General features: G+C 49.9%; 1 protein-coding gene across 2 annotated transcripts in view; it reads right to left on the bottom strand.

Annotated features, from left to right (window-relative positions):
* Nucleotides 1-17,428, bottom strand: part of znrf3 (zinc and ring finger 3) — a 52,912-nt gene that overhangs the window by 24,606 nt on the left and 10,878 nt on the right. For both annotated transcript variants that reach the window (XM_034541710.1, XM_034541711.1), the window contains exon 2: nt 983-1,105. In XM_034541710.1, coding sequence (XP_034397601.1) covers nt 983-1,105 — 123 coding nt within the window. The remainder of the gene's footprint in view (nt 1-982; nt 1,106-17,428) is intronic.

The following is a 17,428-nucleotide window of genomic DNA, read 5'->3' as shown; positions in this document are numbered from 1 at the left end:
CCGGGCGCACATCGACCTCGACGAGGGGCCCCCGCCGCACAGCTACGAACATATTCGGTCAGCTTTCAGGGTCTCGGCATAAGTACGCACGAGCCAGGACGGCGCACCATTAGCGCGTCTGTACGACACGAGGCCTCCTTAAATTATGAATGGCTGCTCTCTTTCCGTCAGCGGGCACGCACAGGATAAATGAGACTATAGCCGCCACCGCCCCCCCCCCCCCCCTCCGGGGAATGTTGGTACATTCCATTAAGAGGAACACTTAATTAAAGCATGATAAAACACCACTTGGAGACTCCAGCGGGGTCTGGGAGCACTGGAGGGAGGGGGAGGATGGGGAAAGGGTGGTGGTGGTGGTGAGAGACAAGGGAGGGGCTTCAGTTCAGACTCCCCCCCCCCCCTCGGCGATGGGAAGTGAGAAAGAAAAAAAAAAAACGTCTCTGGGAGCACAAGAGATCAACATATATATATATATATTTTTTTTAAGGGTTTAATTAATTACACGGGGAAGACGTTTCCTCAACTCGTCTGCACACACGAGTCTGAAGCCAAAAGATCTCACGGCCAAAACATTCAGCACACCCGATGGAGTCGTCTGTGTGGGTGCTTCCTAATCTCAACCCTTTAAGACCGTGTTTGCAGGCAATCCAATCATTTCAGCATATTCATGCGAGAAAAATAAATAAATCCAAATCAAACATGACCCTGTATTTCTATCTTGAAATTGGGCAATCTTTCAACATGAAGCAGCGCTCCACATCAGAATCACAGCCTTCATGCCGACAGAATACGCTCTCAGCTTCAGCAGTGCGTCACGCGAAGGACGTTAAAATGCTCAAAACAGCTGTATTTTTCCCCCCCATTTCATTGCATGACTCACCTACAGTGGCACCTCAATGCATCATGTCATCCTGCTGCATGTAGCCCCACCCCCCAAGATTAATTTCTGAATATCAGCAGGCAAACGGAAGCGGTTCTTTACCTTTCCCAGCACGGTGAGACAACTGGGGTCCAGCTCTGGTTGCTCCAGCTTCACCACTCCGACCCAGCCGTACTCGTAAAGGTCCTCCTCGTCATTGTTATTGCATAGTCCCAGAGGATGCATCTGGAAAAGAGACAGAAGTGACAGATGAGTATTTATATCTATAACTTTAACCTAAAAAGAACTGGGCATCAGCAACTGGAAATATCAAAATCACTTTGATACAACGCAGCTGTAAGAGACGCCAGCGTCGCCTAAAAGGAGTTATTTTTGCTGTCCCTACGTTTTATGTGTTTAAAAAAAAAGAAAAAAAAAAAAGTGATGGCCCCAAAACAAATCAAAAAGGCCAAGAATTGGTTGCCAGTTTCTCAAATTGGTGGCCAATGGCTTCCTGGCAACCTGACGCCGTCTCAACTGCAGTTGATGCAAAAAGTTTTGAAAAGACATGGTCACCCAAGTCACATTTTAAACCCCCCCCCCTCCCCCCCACACAAAAAAAAAAGCATGCACAGCGTTTCAAGGGAACATGAAAAAAGCTGCCCCACACGACGCAGCGACTTAAGAGGGTCCCCCCACTCCTCTTTTATAATCCACTTGTCACCTATTTTCCATAATGAAACATGAGAGCTTAAGAGCATTAGACGCCTCTCCAAAGTATTCGCTGCAGAAAATAAAAACAGTGCCCGGCTCCGAGCGTGCAGTACCGCGTTCCGCCACACGATAAGCGGAAGAGGGATTTCTAATAGGTTGCTAATTTGCCCCTTCCCCCCCCCCAAAAAAAAAAAAAAAAAGTGGGACGATCAAGACACAGTTGGAATTTAAACTGTAACCGAGTGGAGGACCAACATCCCCGGATCCCTTCCTCACCACGGCAACACAAAGACAAGCTCCTGTATTAGCATTCGAACAGGATAATAATTATCCTATTAACCCGATGACCACCTCACCCCCAATCAGCCTGCATTGGGGCGCCGGGGGCCCTCTGGCCCCCCCCCCCCGGGGCAACTACTGCTGACCCGAGATACCCTTCTCCCTTCGTCGACCCCCCCTGACCTTTGAACCCCACTTCATCGCGTCGGGAGCAGGTTGGTCGTGCAGCGGGCCAATTGAAGAGAGATACTCAGGAGTCACTTCAGTGTCACAAGGCAGAGGGGTCAAGCCCCTGACCCGGGGGGGGGGGGGGGGGGGGACTAAACTGAGAGTAAGGGGGTCAAATGCAAATCAGGTGGACTATGGAAGACTCATGGGGAAGGAATGTGTGGACAACGTGGAGCGTCTTTATTTATTCATCTTTGAGCACAAAGTATCCAAGTTGGAAGAACGTTCAAGACCAAAAACATGCACATAGTCGGAATTGCCCCTTTAAAGCAATTCCTCCTCCTCCTCCTCCTCCTCCTCCTCCTCCTCCTCCATACGCAGAGCATGACAAACATGAAAGATTATGTATTAAATCACAACCCTTGTCCTTCGAATCAAAAACGGATTATTCCCACAAGGGAAAGAAGGAAGGAAGGAAGGAAAGAAGGAAAGAAGGAAAGCCAAAGAGGAGGTCATCAGGGAAGCAAGGCCACTCCGACTCAAAACACCTACTCACTAATCCGCAGGGTGAGGTCACCTTGTGTCCGCCAGCGTTTCACAGATCCACAATGCATTGTGCCCCCCCCCCCCGTGCTTTGGATTTTGGAAGATAGATATTAACCTGTGGGCTGGCAGGTGCAGCACAGGTAAACATTGCATACACACCGAGTTATGTTATGATCATTTATAGTGGGGTTGTTTTTTCTTCATATGACAACATCACATTTCAAATGATAAAAGGAAATAAAAGTTTTATTTTTAATGATGTATTAAAAAAAAAAAAAAAAAAAAGAGGCTTTTTTTTTTCCACCAACACTCTCGCATTTCTCACGAGATTACATGCTGCGAACAATCCTCATTTTCACTGAACAGAGCCTGAACGCATCATCACACACCTGCAGGGAAAACCTTCGTTGGTTCGTTAGCGGCGCTGCCACCGTGACTGGCGTTACTGGCGTTACTGGCGTTACTGGCGTTACTGGCGTTACTGGCGTTACTGGCGTTACTGGTGCTACTGGCGTTACTGGTGCTACTGGCGTTACTGGTGCTACTGGCGTTACTGGTGCTACTGGCGTTACTGGTGCTACTGGCGATCGGCAGTAAAACTTTATTTCACACCGTGATGGTTCACGTTAAACTGTGTCATTTTTTGGAGTAGTCTTCGGCCTGGATGGCGGTCTCGAAACACTGGGCCATTGTGCGGGGGGCTCTTGCCCTCCAACTGGGGCAGTGTTGTTGTTGTTGTTGTTGTTGAGGACCTTGTTGTTAAAAGGGAACTTGGTTTGGATGAGAGTCCGCGATCCGGTGAAATGGGTCAAAACAACCGGCCGGGCACACAGCACGGAAGCCAGGGCAAGAAGGCTTCTTGCAAAACACACACACACACACACACACACACACACACACACACACACACACACACACAAAATGACAGAGACGGTCCCCTCTTGTGTTCCCCTGCTAGGCCCCAAATCACACAAGCTCCGCCCACTGGAAACACCCCCGTTGCTCCACTTTGCCCCCGCTCATCCATGCCCAGGGTTCTGGGTGAAGGGCATCCGGCGCCCCTGAAGCGCCACAAGGGGGCGGCGGCTCTCGTTCTGGCCTGGCCTGCCCCCCGAGGGGGTGGGGAGGGGGGGGGGCAGCCTTTCACATGAATATCCCCTTACAGAGGCCACACTCTCAATGAAATCCTGGTGGGGATTTGAACTCCACCTGTCACTCAAGTAGGCCACACCCACTGCCAACCCCCACCCCAAAAACACACCTGTAGAGAAGGTTCCTCCTCATATGGGACGCTTTTTTTTCCTTCTTTTTAATGTGATGCCGTCCTCTTGGTACGATATTTCATTGTAATTTAAAGGTCAGAGTTTTTGTTTTTTTGAAGACTTTCATACAAACCGGTGGCTGTGAAGTCGACTAAAAACACTAAAATGTAATAAAAAAACAATAAATACACGAATCCTTTAACTCCCTCTCCTTTCCGGTCTTCTTCTCCACCAACAAGTGACCTGATGTAATGGGATCAAAACCCTACTTCTATAACCTCCCCCCACCCCCCACCCACCCCCACAGCTCTCAAAGGAAATCAAAATGCAAGTCACACCATCCAACGCCATTCTTCTCCGTCTGTCTGTGACACAATTCGCTGAGCCTTTGATCATACAACGACCACTTCTACCCCCTCGCAGCACCCCCTTTTCCTCTCTCACTCTCTCTCTCTCTCTTTCCCCCTAAATTGTTGGTGGCCGTGGTAACAGACCCTCCCCCATTTACCTCCTTCATCCCTCCCACACCTCCAAAAACAGTCACCCTCCCCGGCCCTCACCATGCAATATCGCCCTTGCATGAAAGAGCTTGTCTTTTTATTCTGCACAGCTGTGTGTGTGTGTGTGTGTGTGTGTGTGTTTTACAAATCCTCACTTCCACATTTAAAATTAGTGAACATAAAAAAGTAATTATATAAATTTTTTTGACTGTTCAGGTTCTCCAAACGTCTGTATTTGCACCCGAAAAATCCCGGGGAAAAGAAGAAAAAAAATGCAGAAATGTAAACGTTTATGCTCCTCCCACTTCTCCCCGTGTTTAAAACAGGAACGCCTTTGTGAGAACACGATGAGGGGCACAACATTTAGCCGGAACGTGGCGCTTCATGTTCACCGGGGAGCTCCAAACACCACAAGAGCTGTGCACCAATCTATGCGGACAACCTCGAGCCCAAATATTTAACCCAGAACAGGGTTGCGAGACGCCTCCCCGGTGGCCTTCGGGTCACACGGAGGACGAGTGTGACGTCGCAATCAGAGCGGCCATGTTGTCCGAAGCGCGCAAAGACCTTTTTTTTTATTAGTTTTTTTTAACAATCTGTTGTTCACACGTTTCCGTTTCTTTCTTTCTTTCTTTTTGTTCGTCTGATCACAGGCCAAGTCTTCTCTGAGTGTCCGAAACACTCAGAACATACGGAGAGGTACGCAAAACAGGAAGTTCAGGACTCATAGATGAGACATGTGGAAATAAAAGATGGCCCCTTAAGGTCAAATCTGACCGTGTGTTCAAATTAAAACTTAAATAAAGTACAGTTGTTCCAAGGAGATAGCTATATATATAAATAACAGTACACAAACGACCACTCTCTCACACACGAGGACAACCCCAACCTTTCATTCACAGCCTCGCGTTTCCTATTACGATGCACACGTTATTGCAAGGTCAAAAGGTCGTTGCCGTCAGTTCACGGAGGAATGCCCCCCCCCCCCCCCTCCAGCTTTCACCCCTTGTATTCCAGCGTCACGCAGGCCCCTCCCCCTTGTCCGGCGAGTCGTTTTGGTTCAGGCGCCGCATTTTGGGGAAGAGCCGTGACATTCATCTTGCATCTTACTCCACCCGTTGCGTCATACAACTGGAAATGCCTCGTCACTGGAGGGAAGTCTACGATCACGTCAAAATAATAACTATTGCACTTTTTTTTCCGTGACAAAGGAAAACGCTTTACGGGTCGAGGCTCTTCGCTTTGAAAAGTTTGGCCTTTTCTGAAAGCTACCGTTCAAAAAAAGTTGCTCAATGGATTCTCTGCACTCAATCAAGCCATCCGGGCGGTTTGTTTTGTAGTCCATAAATAACAAATCTCTGGGGCTTATTGAGACGTGGAGTTATTTGCGTCATATCACCCACCATGTGTCGATCAAGACTACGACTGTTCTCTTATCCTTGCACAGAGGTTCAATGTCAGATTGAACAGAGGGGGTGTGTGTGTGTGGGGGGGGGGGGGGGGGGGGGGAGTCACAGAAGAAAGGAGCCAGAGTTTTGAGTTGCAGCCTGCTATGTATAGCATGCACAAATAACTCACAAACCTAAAAGCATGCACCGACCGACACACACACACACACACACACACACACACACACCTTCCCCTCCCCTCTCGCTCTCCCAGTCACTCTTAGCCCCTCTCGCTCGCTCTCTGCCCCTCTTTTCCCAGCACTAGAAATAACTTCAAAGAGGGCCGGTAGCCTTGAGGAGAGTGGGAGTGGGATCCAGTTACAGTGGAGCAGCTGGGAGGGCCCTACAGGTGGGGCCGACACGCCACCTCCTGTAACATAATCGCCGTAAAGGGATCCCTCTGCTTCTGCGCTCAAATAATGAAGACTTCCTCCCTTTTGTCTCCCCCACTGGGAGTGAAGGAACAATTAGCAGAGGTAGCCCGGCGTCCATCTTTTGGTTCGGGCCGGTCAAAAACCGACGCGATGGAGGAGCGGAATAAAAAAAAGAAGAAAAAGGGAGGAAAAAAAACTAAATCTGGGAGGTAAAAAAGGGAGAATGTCAATTTCGTTGTTGTGTTGTTAGGAGCCACGAGTGTGTCAAGTGATGGCAGACAGAAAGCTTTTATTTTGAAAAAAAAGGCCAATGCATTTGCATGTCAAAATAAAACTGAACATGAAACTTCAACAACCTTTTTTTATTTTTTTTTTTTTAAAAAGGTTGTTGTTGTCGTTTTGGAAAAATATAGATTTTTTTTCGACGCAATCAATCAAGTTGCGTGTACCGCGTTGATTTATGGAACAACAACAACAACAGCCTACATCCCTCCTTTCAACTCTAACAAGGAAGCGCACACCGGATGCGCTCCCATCCGTTCCGACCTTTCACAATAAAAGCCCTGGGACGTACAATATCGGCCCTCCTGTGTCGCGTCTCCGTCACGCCGTTTAAAAACCGCGACGCGGGCAAGATGACTTTTAAGGACGCCTCGAGAAGAAGCCCGCTTTGTGACGCCAGCCTCAGTGCAGTCATCACCTCCACGCCATCCCCATAGCAACGGGCAAAGCAAACAAGTGTCAGGGTTTCAGTGGAGCAGAGGACACCTAATATCATGTAAATGTCCTGATATGTAGCACAAGGCTCCGGGGTTGACAGCTTTAAGCAGGACGCCGAGCTTGTGACTCTATTAACTCTGCGAGTGCATCCCGAAACCGTCAATGGCGTGTGTGTGTGTGTGTGTGTGTGTGTGTGTGTACGTGTGTGTGTGCGCGCATCTCTCTCTGGTGTCACTTTCAGCTCTTCAGTCTTTAAAACCCGGGAGTGACGCGAACAAAAGACAGGCCGACAAAGTTCAGGGGTCAACATTGGGCTGGATGCCACCATTTTGGAAAGAGAAGGAGGGGAGTGGAGGAAACAACTGACGCCCCCCCCCCCATCCCATCCCTCGCCCTCCCCCCACCGAAGAGATCACAGCGTCTTCGTGAAAAGATAAACAGCAAAGCAAATGTCCGGCCGAGGACAAGCCGAACGAGAGCATAAATTATTTGTCAGCGTCGAGGTGCAACAGTGAATTCATTTGCATGACTTAACGGCGTAACAATGCGGAGGGAAACGAGGCTCATTAATTCATCAAATTTTTCATTAAATAACAAAACGGTTCCATACGGCGCGCGCAAAACTGCCGGAGTAGCGTTTTGTTTGTGCATTTCCTCAACCGTCACCATTTCGTTGAGAAAAAGTGAGCTCAACTTTCTTTTTCCACAAAAAAAAAAAGGAATTATGAATTGCCAGAAAATGGTAAATAACAACAACAACAACAACAACAACAACACACTTTTCAAACAGATAAAACTGGGAAAAGCAGCACATTTTCATATTCGAGAAGTCGGCAAAATTAATTTCAGCAAAAAAAAAATGAAATAAAGGTATAGAGGTATCGAGCTAACGTTTTCCGCCCATCGATCGGACGCCACAGCCCCAAAAATCGGTGGCATCCCCCCGCCCCTCCCCTCTCCCAACCCCCCCCCCCCCCCTCCCCTCCCAACTCCCAGCCCTCGCTGTAAAATAACTAAAAAAGTCACTACTTAATAAGCTATGATTAATAGCTGCTGCAGAACTGCTGGTGAGCCCGGGGGAGGGGGGAGGGTGCACATACCTGGCGCAGTCAGCCTGCTCAGTGTGTACGTATATGTGTGTGTGTGTGTGTGTGTGTGTGTGTGTGTGTGTGTGTGTGTGTGTGTGTGTGCGCGCGTTAGAGGGCCGAGGGGTTGAGGTTGCTAAAAGTGGACCGAGGGGAGGATTGCAGTCATCAACACCTCGGCTCTGAGTGGCCTTTGATGTCGCGCGGCGTCTTTGATGGGCCCCCGGTCCATGGAGGAATGCTGCTCGCCCGCCCTCCCTCCCTCCCCTCCCTCCCCCAAAAAGCCCCCGGAGTTGTGGAATGCGACGCAAGCTGCTCGGGCCCGCTGGAATGGGATTAGAGCATAGGCCCATATTGACCCATCCCCCTCCTCATCATCTCCCCTTCCTCATCTCGCTCCCTCCCTGCCCTCCGGAGTGGACAACATGGCGGCAACCGGCAGGTTTTTTTTTTTTTAAAGCTGGACACCACGACAGCGAGAGCAACCTCATGAGGATCGTTTTAGTCCGTAAAGTCCACCCCAATTCCCCAAAGCCCAGTGTGAGTGTGTCCCAGTGTGAGCGTGTCCCGTTAAACCAGAACTCAAAAAGACGTTAATGTTTACCGGCACATTTACACAACAGAAAGTAGGAACGTTCCTCTGTAAGGAAATAAAATAATCACGTGTGCATCAGTTACTGAGTCGCGTCGTTACCGTGAATAAATAACCAACATCATAAACGTACGTTTACAAACCAAAAGACTCATTTATCCAGTCGCGGAGCCTTGGATTATACCTCTCGAACGAGGTTTTGGACGCCTGTTTCTTTTTCCGTTGCGAGAAAACCAAGAGTTCACGGTGTGGAACAACGCGTTGCACCGTTAGTGCTCCGTGCCAAAAAAAAAGTCGACTGGACGGACCGACCGGCACCCGAATAATCGGCGCGCTCGCCCTTCGGCTCAGTGACCTTTCACCCGGACACAAAAGAAACGACCCGTCTCCCATGTGAATACTTTCAGTATTTGGATTCGCACGACGACGTGGGCGGCGGCGGCGGCGGCCTGAGAGCGCGGCCCGCGGAGATCAAACGGGTCCCGAGGCGAGCAGCTGGCCCCGCAATCAAAAAGCCCAGAGCGCCATCTAAACCCCGACGCTTTGAGACGTTAGATTAAAAGGGAACGGGCAAACACTTCAGACGGGCCCAAGTCACTCGCCAAATATGCACAGTGGGGCCCGGCCTATCAAAGCGGGGAGCCGCAATATGAAATCAGAGAGACTGTGGACTCTCACACAGGTATGTGTGTGTATGTGTGTGTGTGTGTGTGTGTGTGTGTGTGTGTGGACAATATGAACCTGACCTTTACAGAATGTCTCTCCTCTGAGGAGCGGCGGGATTACAACGCTACTCTCCCACTGTAGCTGTCACACACACACACTGAACGACCTTCCACACAACAACTGCCCAAACAAGCCATTTTGGCCATGCGTGCCGGGGGGGGAGGGGGGGGGGGGGGGGGGGGGGGGGGCGTGGCCGGACCGGTGGGCGGAGCTAAACCAGAAACCAGAGCGGTTTGCCGAGGGATCGTGCAGCGAGCCGAGAGGAATGTGAACAGGACTCGCGGTTCCTGCACATGTTCACACGTTTTAAATGAATGAGCGCACAGGCGGTGGGGGGTTTTTTCGTACAGGAACGGCGACTCCCCCCGTATCTCCTTACCTCTGCAGCTTCCACCCCCGGCCACAGGGTTAAGGGGTGGGGGGTGGGGGGTGGGGGGTGGGGGGTGGGGGGCTGTGCATTAGCGCTGGTTTCAGATTTCAGCCGCCTCCGACTTGTTTTCTTTAGGAAACACTTACTGGGGCTCCAAATACACCGGGAGGAAGTGCTCACCTCCATCGCTTCCGGGTCGGATTGGCTAAGGTCACGCTGCACTCGGGCGGGGGGGGGGGGCGCGTGGAATGCGTTTAGTACCACCGGCAATTCGTGATTTGGTCGCAAATGCACCGACCTTTAGAGAAAACGCAATAAGTGGTGCGGAGGCGTGAAAGAATCCGCCTCCGACACTTTCCTTGGCTCAATCGTTTCCGCTTTTTGTTTCCCCTTCCTCGGAAGACACGTGGATTGGGTTTAGATGGAGATGGGGGCGATCTTGGATGGCAAGAACAGGAGCACCCGAAGCTTTTAGGCCCGTTGTCTTTGTTGTTGGGACCCGAGCATCGACGTCGTGCTTTTAAAAAAGAGGCTTATTAGGCTTATTGGTTGAGTAGAAGTGCTATATTTGATGATACGGAACAATAAATGATATTGAAGAGAAGCCACGGCTATAGTTTGAGCTCTCTTAGAAACAGCGTCACAGTTTGACGGACAGATTTTTGTATTAAAATTGTTGTTCAACTTCATCGTGAACTTTAAGGGATCAGATCTTTTCAACTGAATATTGACTCAAAATATCAATATCAGTATTGGCCTTTAAAATCTAGTATGAGTCGGACTCTATAATCGAAAATTAAATTGACAGCATTTCTGAGAAGCTTACCAAATGATTAGACAGATGAATCCATAATCAGAGTCAATAACAGTCACGTCAGCGGAGTAAACTAAACCGTGAACTAGAGTCAACACAAGCCTTCAATAAATACTGTGGCATCGTCAGCAAAAAGGCGAAAGATTTTAGATCGATTTGATCTAAAGCGGCGACCCATCTCTGCACGTTTTGGTTTTTTTTCAGAGCCTCAGGGTAGATTATAAGCCATTATGATTATTCAGAGTGATTCCAATATCCCCAAAAGAGAGGGAGGAGGTGAAGAAGAAGAAGAAGAAGAAAAATTCCTATCTGAGAGATTAACTCGCAGCACCCGACCGAGCCGGTGCCGGGTTCACCGGCTCGGTCGGTCCCGTCTTATCCACTCGCCTCTTGTTCTAAAGCAGAGCGTGTCTTTGATACTCGACGAGAAGGAATCTGGAGGCGTTACAGGTTTCTTTTGTGCTTCACGCTGCACAGAGACTCTGTGTGTGTGTGTGTGTGTGTGTGTGTGTGTGTGTCAAGGCTGGGATTTCTTTTCTTTACACCCCCCCCCCCCTCTTTCTTTCTTTCTCTCCCTCATCCCCCTTTGCCTTCATCTCCTGCTCCCCTCCCCCCTACCCCAAAACACCAAATCAGTGAATCACAAACCTTCTTTCATTTTATGTATTTATTTATTTTTCTGTGTGTGTGTGTGTGGTTACGATCACAAACTGTTTTCTTTTTCTTTCTATTTTTTTTTTTAAAGCTCAAACTCTTCCTGAAGAAAAGGGAAAGAAGAAAAAAAATAAAAAGCTTCAGACCCGCTGTGCTCGTGGGGATCAAAGTGGCCGGATTTTGGATGGTGACCAAAAAGGTGGCGACCGCTTCAGAGGAGTTTGAAGGGGTTTAAGGGGTGGGCATTTTGGACAGGAGGAGGAGGGGAGAGGGGGGGAAGGAGTGGGTGAAGGTTTGACTCCCCTTGGAGATTTTCTTAAACCCATTACATCAGCTTTTTTCTGCTTCATGGGCTCCAAGTCCGGGGCTTTTGTGAGGGTAGAAAATGACCTAAATTGACATTCAGAACGGTTGTGGTTGGTTAATTGTGGCCAGGCATTTTTGGCACATAAATAAAACAAGATTCCACAGGCCTTCTTCTTCTTCTCCTCCTTCGACGTCTCTGCGCGCATTCAATGAAACCTTGCAGAAGGACCAGACTGATTCTGGGTCGTGATGAGTATCAAAACACCCAAGTTGCAATTCAGCTTTATTACACTTTTTATTTCTGCTTTTCCAACTCAAGAGTATCGTCCCGCCTCAGCTTTTTGATCGCCACAAGGAGGCCGTCATAAGTGGCACAACCGAGGCTCTCTTTTTTTTTAAACTTAAGAGCACGTTGTTCTACATCTATGATCGCATAAGTTGAAAAAGCGGTCAATACAAGCTTCTTTTTCTTTCTTTTTTCAAACCACAAACAGAAGGGAGAGCGAAATCAAGAGGGAAGTGTGAAATAAGAAATGATGCAGCAGTCCTGCTAAGCTCTACCCACACAGTCTAATCAAAAGGATTCACAATGGTTGGCCTAAAAAAAAAAAAAAAAACATAAGAGAAGGAAAAAAAAAAAGGAGAAATTCAAAAGAGGCCACTTGCTGCAAAACTGATCAGCAGCGCATAGCGCCGTCAAAAGCTAGCGGGGATGTCAAAAGCACCACTGATCTCTCTCTCTTTCTCCCCTAATGTGATCAAACAGGGGCTTCGTTTCCCCCCGGAGGTGGTCAAAGAAAAAGGGAGCGAGAGAAAGAGAAAAGGAGGCTTTGGTGCACCGTAGGAAGCCGGCCACCAGCAGCACAACCAAGCAGAAGAAGAAGGAGTGGGGCCGGCTGAGGAGGAAGGAGTGGTTGGGCAAACAGTGAGGGGTAAAGGGGGCTAAAAAAAAAAAAGGGGGCCTGGTTGCCCGGGTGAGGGGGACCCGTTGCTCCAAAAATGTCCACATCAAGCGTCCGGCTGCGGTCCGGGCCCCCAGAGGTGCTCTCCCAGAGCGCTCGGGGGTCAGTGGCACGGACAAAAGGGAATGGAAGCGGGCCTACCCTGGCAGAGCAGATGGGCTCAGGGTAGAGAGGCTTAGGGCTTGAGAAAAGGTGTGTGTGTGTGTGTGTGTGTGTGTGTGTGTGTGTGTGTGTGTGTGTGTGTGTGTGTGTGTGTTTGGGGGAGGATGAAGGGGTAAACGAGAGAAAGCAAGCACATGATGAAGTGCACTTTCAAAATCATTTAACCTCCGTTTCCTTTGTTGCAGAATGGGAGGCGTCATTTAAAATTGATTACTACAACTACACTACCCATGAGCCTCAGCCCCCTGTTGCCATGGAGAGGAATCCAGCCACGGATCCAGCGCTTGCAGAAAGAATCACGACGCCTCGTCTTTTTGTTATTGGGGAAACGAAACGCCCGATATCCGTCCAGAGAATTGACCCCCACGGTGCCAAAAGAGGCCCGGATTCAAGCCGGCCGCCATCTTTAACTTTAAGTCCCGAGACACGTCGGCTCCTCTTTTGTACCGACGGCGGTTCAAGTCCGGGGAGTTCGCCTCCCGACGGAAAGGCTTGGCGGCGCTCCAACGGGCAAGTCGTCCGCCATTTTCTACGCCGACCTTTACGTCCAGAGTCTTGGACGCTCGACATAACTCCTCCCAGATATCAGGGGACAATTCAAGTTACCATAACGATCCAGTCACGCCTCTTTCTCGCTGCTTGAAACACACACACACACACACACACACACACACACACACACACACACACACACACACACACACACACACACACACACACACACACACACACACACACACACACACACACACACACACACACACACACACACACACACACACACACACACACACACACACACACACACACACACACACACACACACAAATAAAAAAGGAGGGTGGGGCTGCAGTGGTGATCGGACAAACACTGTTCTTGGAGCTCTGCCGAGGCACGGCTATTGTGCAGGCGCGCGGTAAAGAGACAGAGAGAAAGGTTTGGGTGGGGGGGTGGGGGGGGTTGCCTCAATGGGTGGCTCCATCAGCGGAGATAAAAGGCAGAAAAAGGTGCCGGGTCCAAGTTGAGGCCTGGCCGAGGTGCCAGGAATTTTTTTTTTTTTTTTTTTTAAACGATTGGGGAGGGAAAGTACTCGCAGTGGCAGGTGTGAGCAGGTGAGGCGGGGGGAGAGGGGTGGGGAGGGGGAATTGACGCAAGCGAGTGAGAGTCTCTTGTGATTGGGTAAACTATTCCCCATTAATCTGATAAAGGAGTACATGATACTGGATCCAGATTGGATGAAACACTAATGAACCTGGAGGTTCCTTTGCATTTGATTGGACTGCTCAAAAGGGGGCGGGCTTAAGAGTTTGGCACAATACGGAGCTGCAAAAGGACTGTAGGCTCCCAACACAAACACACAGTGTGAACCCAGTGGATCTCATACATTCCGCAGTGGGAGGGGAGACGCTTGAGATCTCTTCCACCTAAGTGGGTTTGATGATCAGGATTGCGTAAGCAGCCGGAAGAAGAAATAACACGCCCCCCAAACATGGCAAATAACACGCCTCCCAAACATGTCAAATAACACGCCCCCCAAACATGGCAAATAACACGGCCCCAAACAAAATAACACGCCCCCCAAAACGTGGCAAATAACACGGCCCCCAAACATGGCAAATAACACGCCCCCCAAACATGGCAAATAACACGCCCCCAAACATGGCAAATAACACGGCCCCAAACATGGCAAATAACACGGCCCCCCAAACATGGCAAATAACACGGCCCCCCAAACATGGCAAATAACACGCCCCCAAACATGGCAAATAACACGGGCCCCCAAACATGGCAAATAATACGCCCCCCCCAAACATGGCAAATAACACGCCCCCCAAACATGGCAAATAACACGCCCCCAAACATGGCAAATAACACGGCCCCCAAACATGGCAAATAACACGCCCCCCAAAACGTGGCAAATAACACGCCCCCCGAAACATGGCAAATAACACGCCCCCCCCAAAAATGGCAAATAACACGACCCCCCCCCCCCCCCAAACATGGCAAATAACACGCCCCCCCAAACATGCCAAATAACACGCCCCCCAAACATGGCAAATAATACGCCCCCCCAAACATGGCAAATAACACGCCCCCCAAACATGGCAAATAACACGCCCCCCAAACATGGCAAATAACACGCCCCCCAAACATGGCAAATAATACGCCCCCAAACATGGCAAATAACACGCCCCCCAAAACGTGGCAAATAACACGCCCCCCGAAACATGGCAAATAACACGCCCCCCCCAAAAATGGCAAATAACACGACCCCCCCCCCCCCCCCCCCCAAACATGGCAAATAACACGCCCCCCGAAACATGGCAAATAACACGCCCCCCCAAACATGGCAAATAACACGCCCCCCCAAACATGGCAAATAACACGCCCTCCCAAACATGGCAAATAACACGCCCCCCCGAAACATGGCAAATAACACGACCCCCAAATAACACGACACGAAAAACAAGTTATTTAGGACCGTCGGTGGTAAATGTCCCCGCAATTACGGGCAAAGGAAAGTGGCAGAAAACTGGATCGCCATGGCTACGTTACTCCGCCCCTTGCCAAAGAAAAAAAAAAGCAGCATGTTTGTGCCCCGGGCAACAGGGCATTTCCCTTTCAACGCCGCAAGAGCAAAATAAATAGTCTGCATGAGGGCAAAAGGGGGGAGAAGAGTACACTTGAATTGGTGTGGAAATAATTCCGTTACCATATAGCTCACCCACCCCCCCCCCATTAAAAGGGCGATTTGTTCTTTTTGATCGCCCCCAGAGAGTGTTTATGAAGTCACCGTGGGATCAGCCTGGGCTCGGGGTGGGTGGGTGGTTGGGGGGGCAAGGCCAGCCACCAGAATTCCTCCGAACATTTGTTTAGCAGCATGACGAGTGCAGAGCGGCGCACAAACGCAGTATTGTTCCTCCACGTTCTCGCTGGTCGCGCCGCCAGAGGTCAGAGAGAGAGAGAGAGAGAGAGAGAACTGTCGGGTTGAGGGTTGGCAGAATAAGCAGACCCTGGGGATACCCTCCCCTCCCCTCCACTGAAGGGTTAAACAAGCACTTCCTGTCATCAACGCTACCGGGGACGCTTCTGAAAACGGTAAAACGGCAAACTTCTGAAGATCGAGCCATTTCACAGTTGAAAGGGCCGCTCCATCGCTGAGTGGTCAGAGCTTTAAACCCCCCCCCCCCACACACACACACACACATATTTTGGAAGAGATGTATCTGACCAAGAGTTCATGACTCCGGTGTTCTAAACCCCAAGAGATCCATGTTATTTGATTTTTGTTTTTATTTGTTTTTATTAGAAACAAGGAACCACTTAGCCGGCTGTGACCTCCGGGGCATTTGGCTCCACATCTAAGCGGATTGCAGGTTGCATGCCCCCCCCCCGTGACAGCCATGATGGCAAATATGGCGACAACAACAACAACAAAAAAAGCAGAAGAAGAAAAGAACCATGCAAAGTCACCGTAATTCAGACGGGATGTGCACGGGAAATTTCTGCAGATTCGGCACATCGAATGGCGACAAATAGGAGTTACGCAATGGAGCGCCTCGCACCGGGGCATATGGGTAATTATGCGGCGTAGTTTTTTTTTACAACCCCGTCACAGCGAGACACTTGTTGGGGGGCCGGATTTTGTCTCTTTGACGGAGGGAGATGGGGGGGGGGTGCCTTTGAAAACTCATAATCGGTGTGATGAAAATATATATATATATTTTTTAAAAGCACAGGAGGAAGACGAAAGGGTCACGGGAGGTCGCCGTCTGTCGCTCCTTGGAGACGGAATTAGCACACGCCTTCGCCGTGACACCTTGGGAGATGAATATCTAAATTCGGAGGGTCCGAGAATGATGAAAAGCAAAGAACAAAAAGAGAAATGCGTTAAAAAGAAAAAGACGACGAACGCATATTCAAATAGCCCGGCGAGTCTGGCCTATTTCTGCATACGAGATTCCGTTGCAACTCAGGGTCGGGACCTCTGGGTCCTCAAGGAAAGAATGTGTGACTTGAAATGGGAGACCAAAGAGGGGCTGCTTGCATCCCCTGCCCCCCCCCCCCTTCCACCCACCCCAGCTGGGAGGACAGCATGTGGATCAAAGAGGCTCTGTGAATCTTCAAGAAAGGAGGGGGGGGGGGGGGGGGGGGGGGGGCACATGGGATGAACTTGGAGGGCATGTGAAGGGTCTGGGAGAGCTGCTCCTAGTGTCTTGCATGTGGGAGCCCCCCCCTCACCACCACCTCCCTCCTATCTTCCCCTTGGTCTGTTTACAGCTTCCCCTCATTTCATTAATAATATATTTTTTTAAAGCACACGAGGAACCAGAGACACGTTTGCCTCTTCTTCCTCCTCCTCCTCCTCCTCCTCTAGGTGAACAGGAGACTCGGAGGGACCCAAAAACTTTCTTCTCACCTCAAAAAGTCTATGAAAAAAATAAAAAGCCATCAATCACTGAACCCTCGTTGCCCTCCGGACGTGACCGATATCGATTTCTGAACGCCAATATTTAATTATCCGCAAAATAACAAGCGCGGTTTCGGTATATGCCACCCCCTCCCCCCTCCCCCCTCCCCCTCTTTTTCTTGTGGACGTGCCCTTGAAACATTTGGCTCATGTAAAACCAACAAACGATAACGTTGCTCTGGGGAGTTTCAGCATCTGCGAGCCAGTTGAAACATCCAAAAACACAGGTGGGAGATATAGTTGGGCCCTTGTGTGTGTGTGTGTGTGTGTGTGTGTATAAGTGTACCTGGCATGTCACAATAACAAGGGCTGGTCGCGGGCGGAGAACAGAGCGTCTTTTGTCGGGGGAGAACCGGGACGACCAGCATCCCCCAGTCGGGCTTCGGCCCCTATGAGAGAGCCTGAAGTCTCCCGAC

This window comes from Cyclopterus lumpus, chromosome 9 (assembly GCF_009769545.1).
Source record: "Cyclopterus lumpus isolate fCycLum1 chromosome 9, fCycLum1.pri, whole genome shotgun sequence".
Classification (NCBI taxonomy): Eukaryota; Metazoa; Chordata; class Actinopteri; order Perciformes; family Cyclopteridae; genus Cyclopterus; species Cyclopterus lumpus.
Note: the sequence above shows the minus strand (reverse complement) of the source record. Positions and strands in the feature narration are given on the sequence as shown.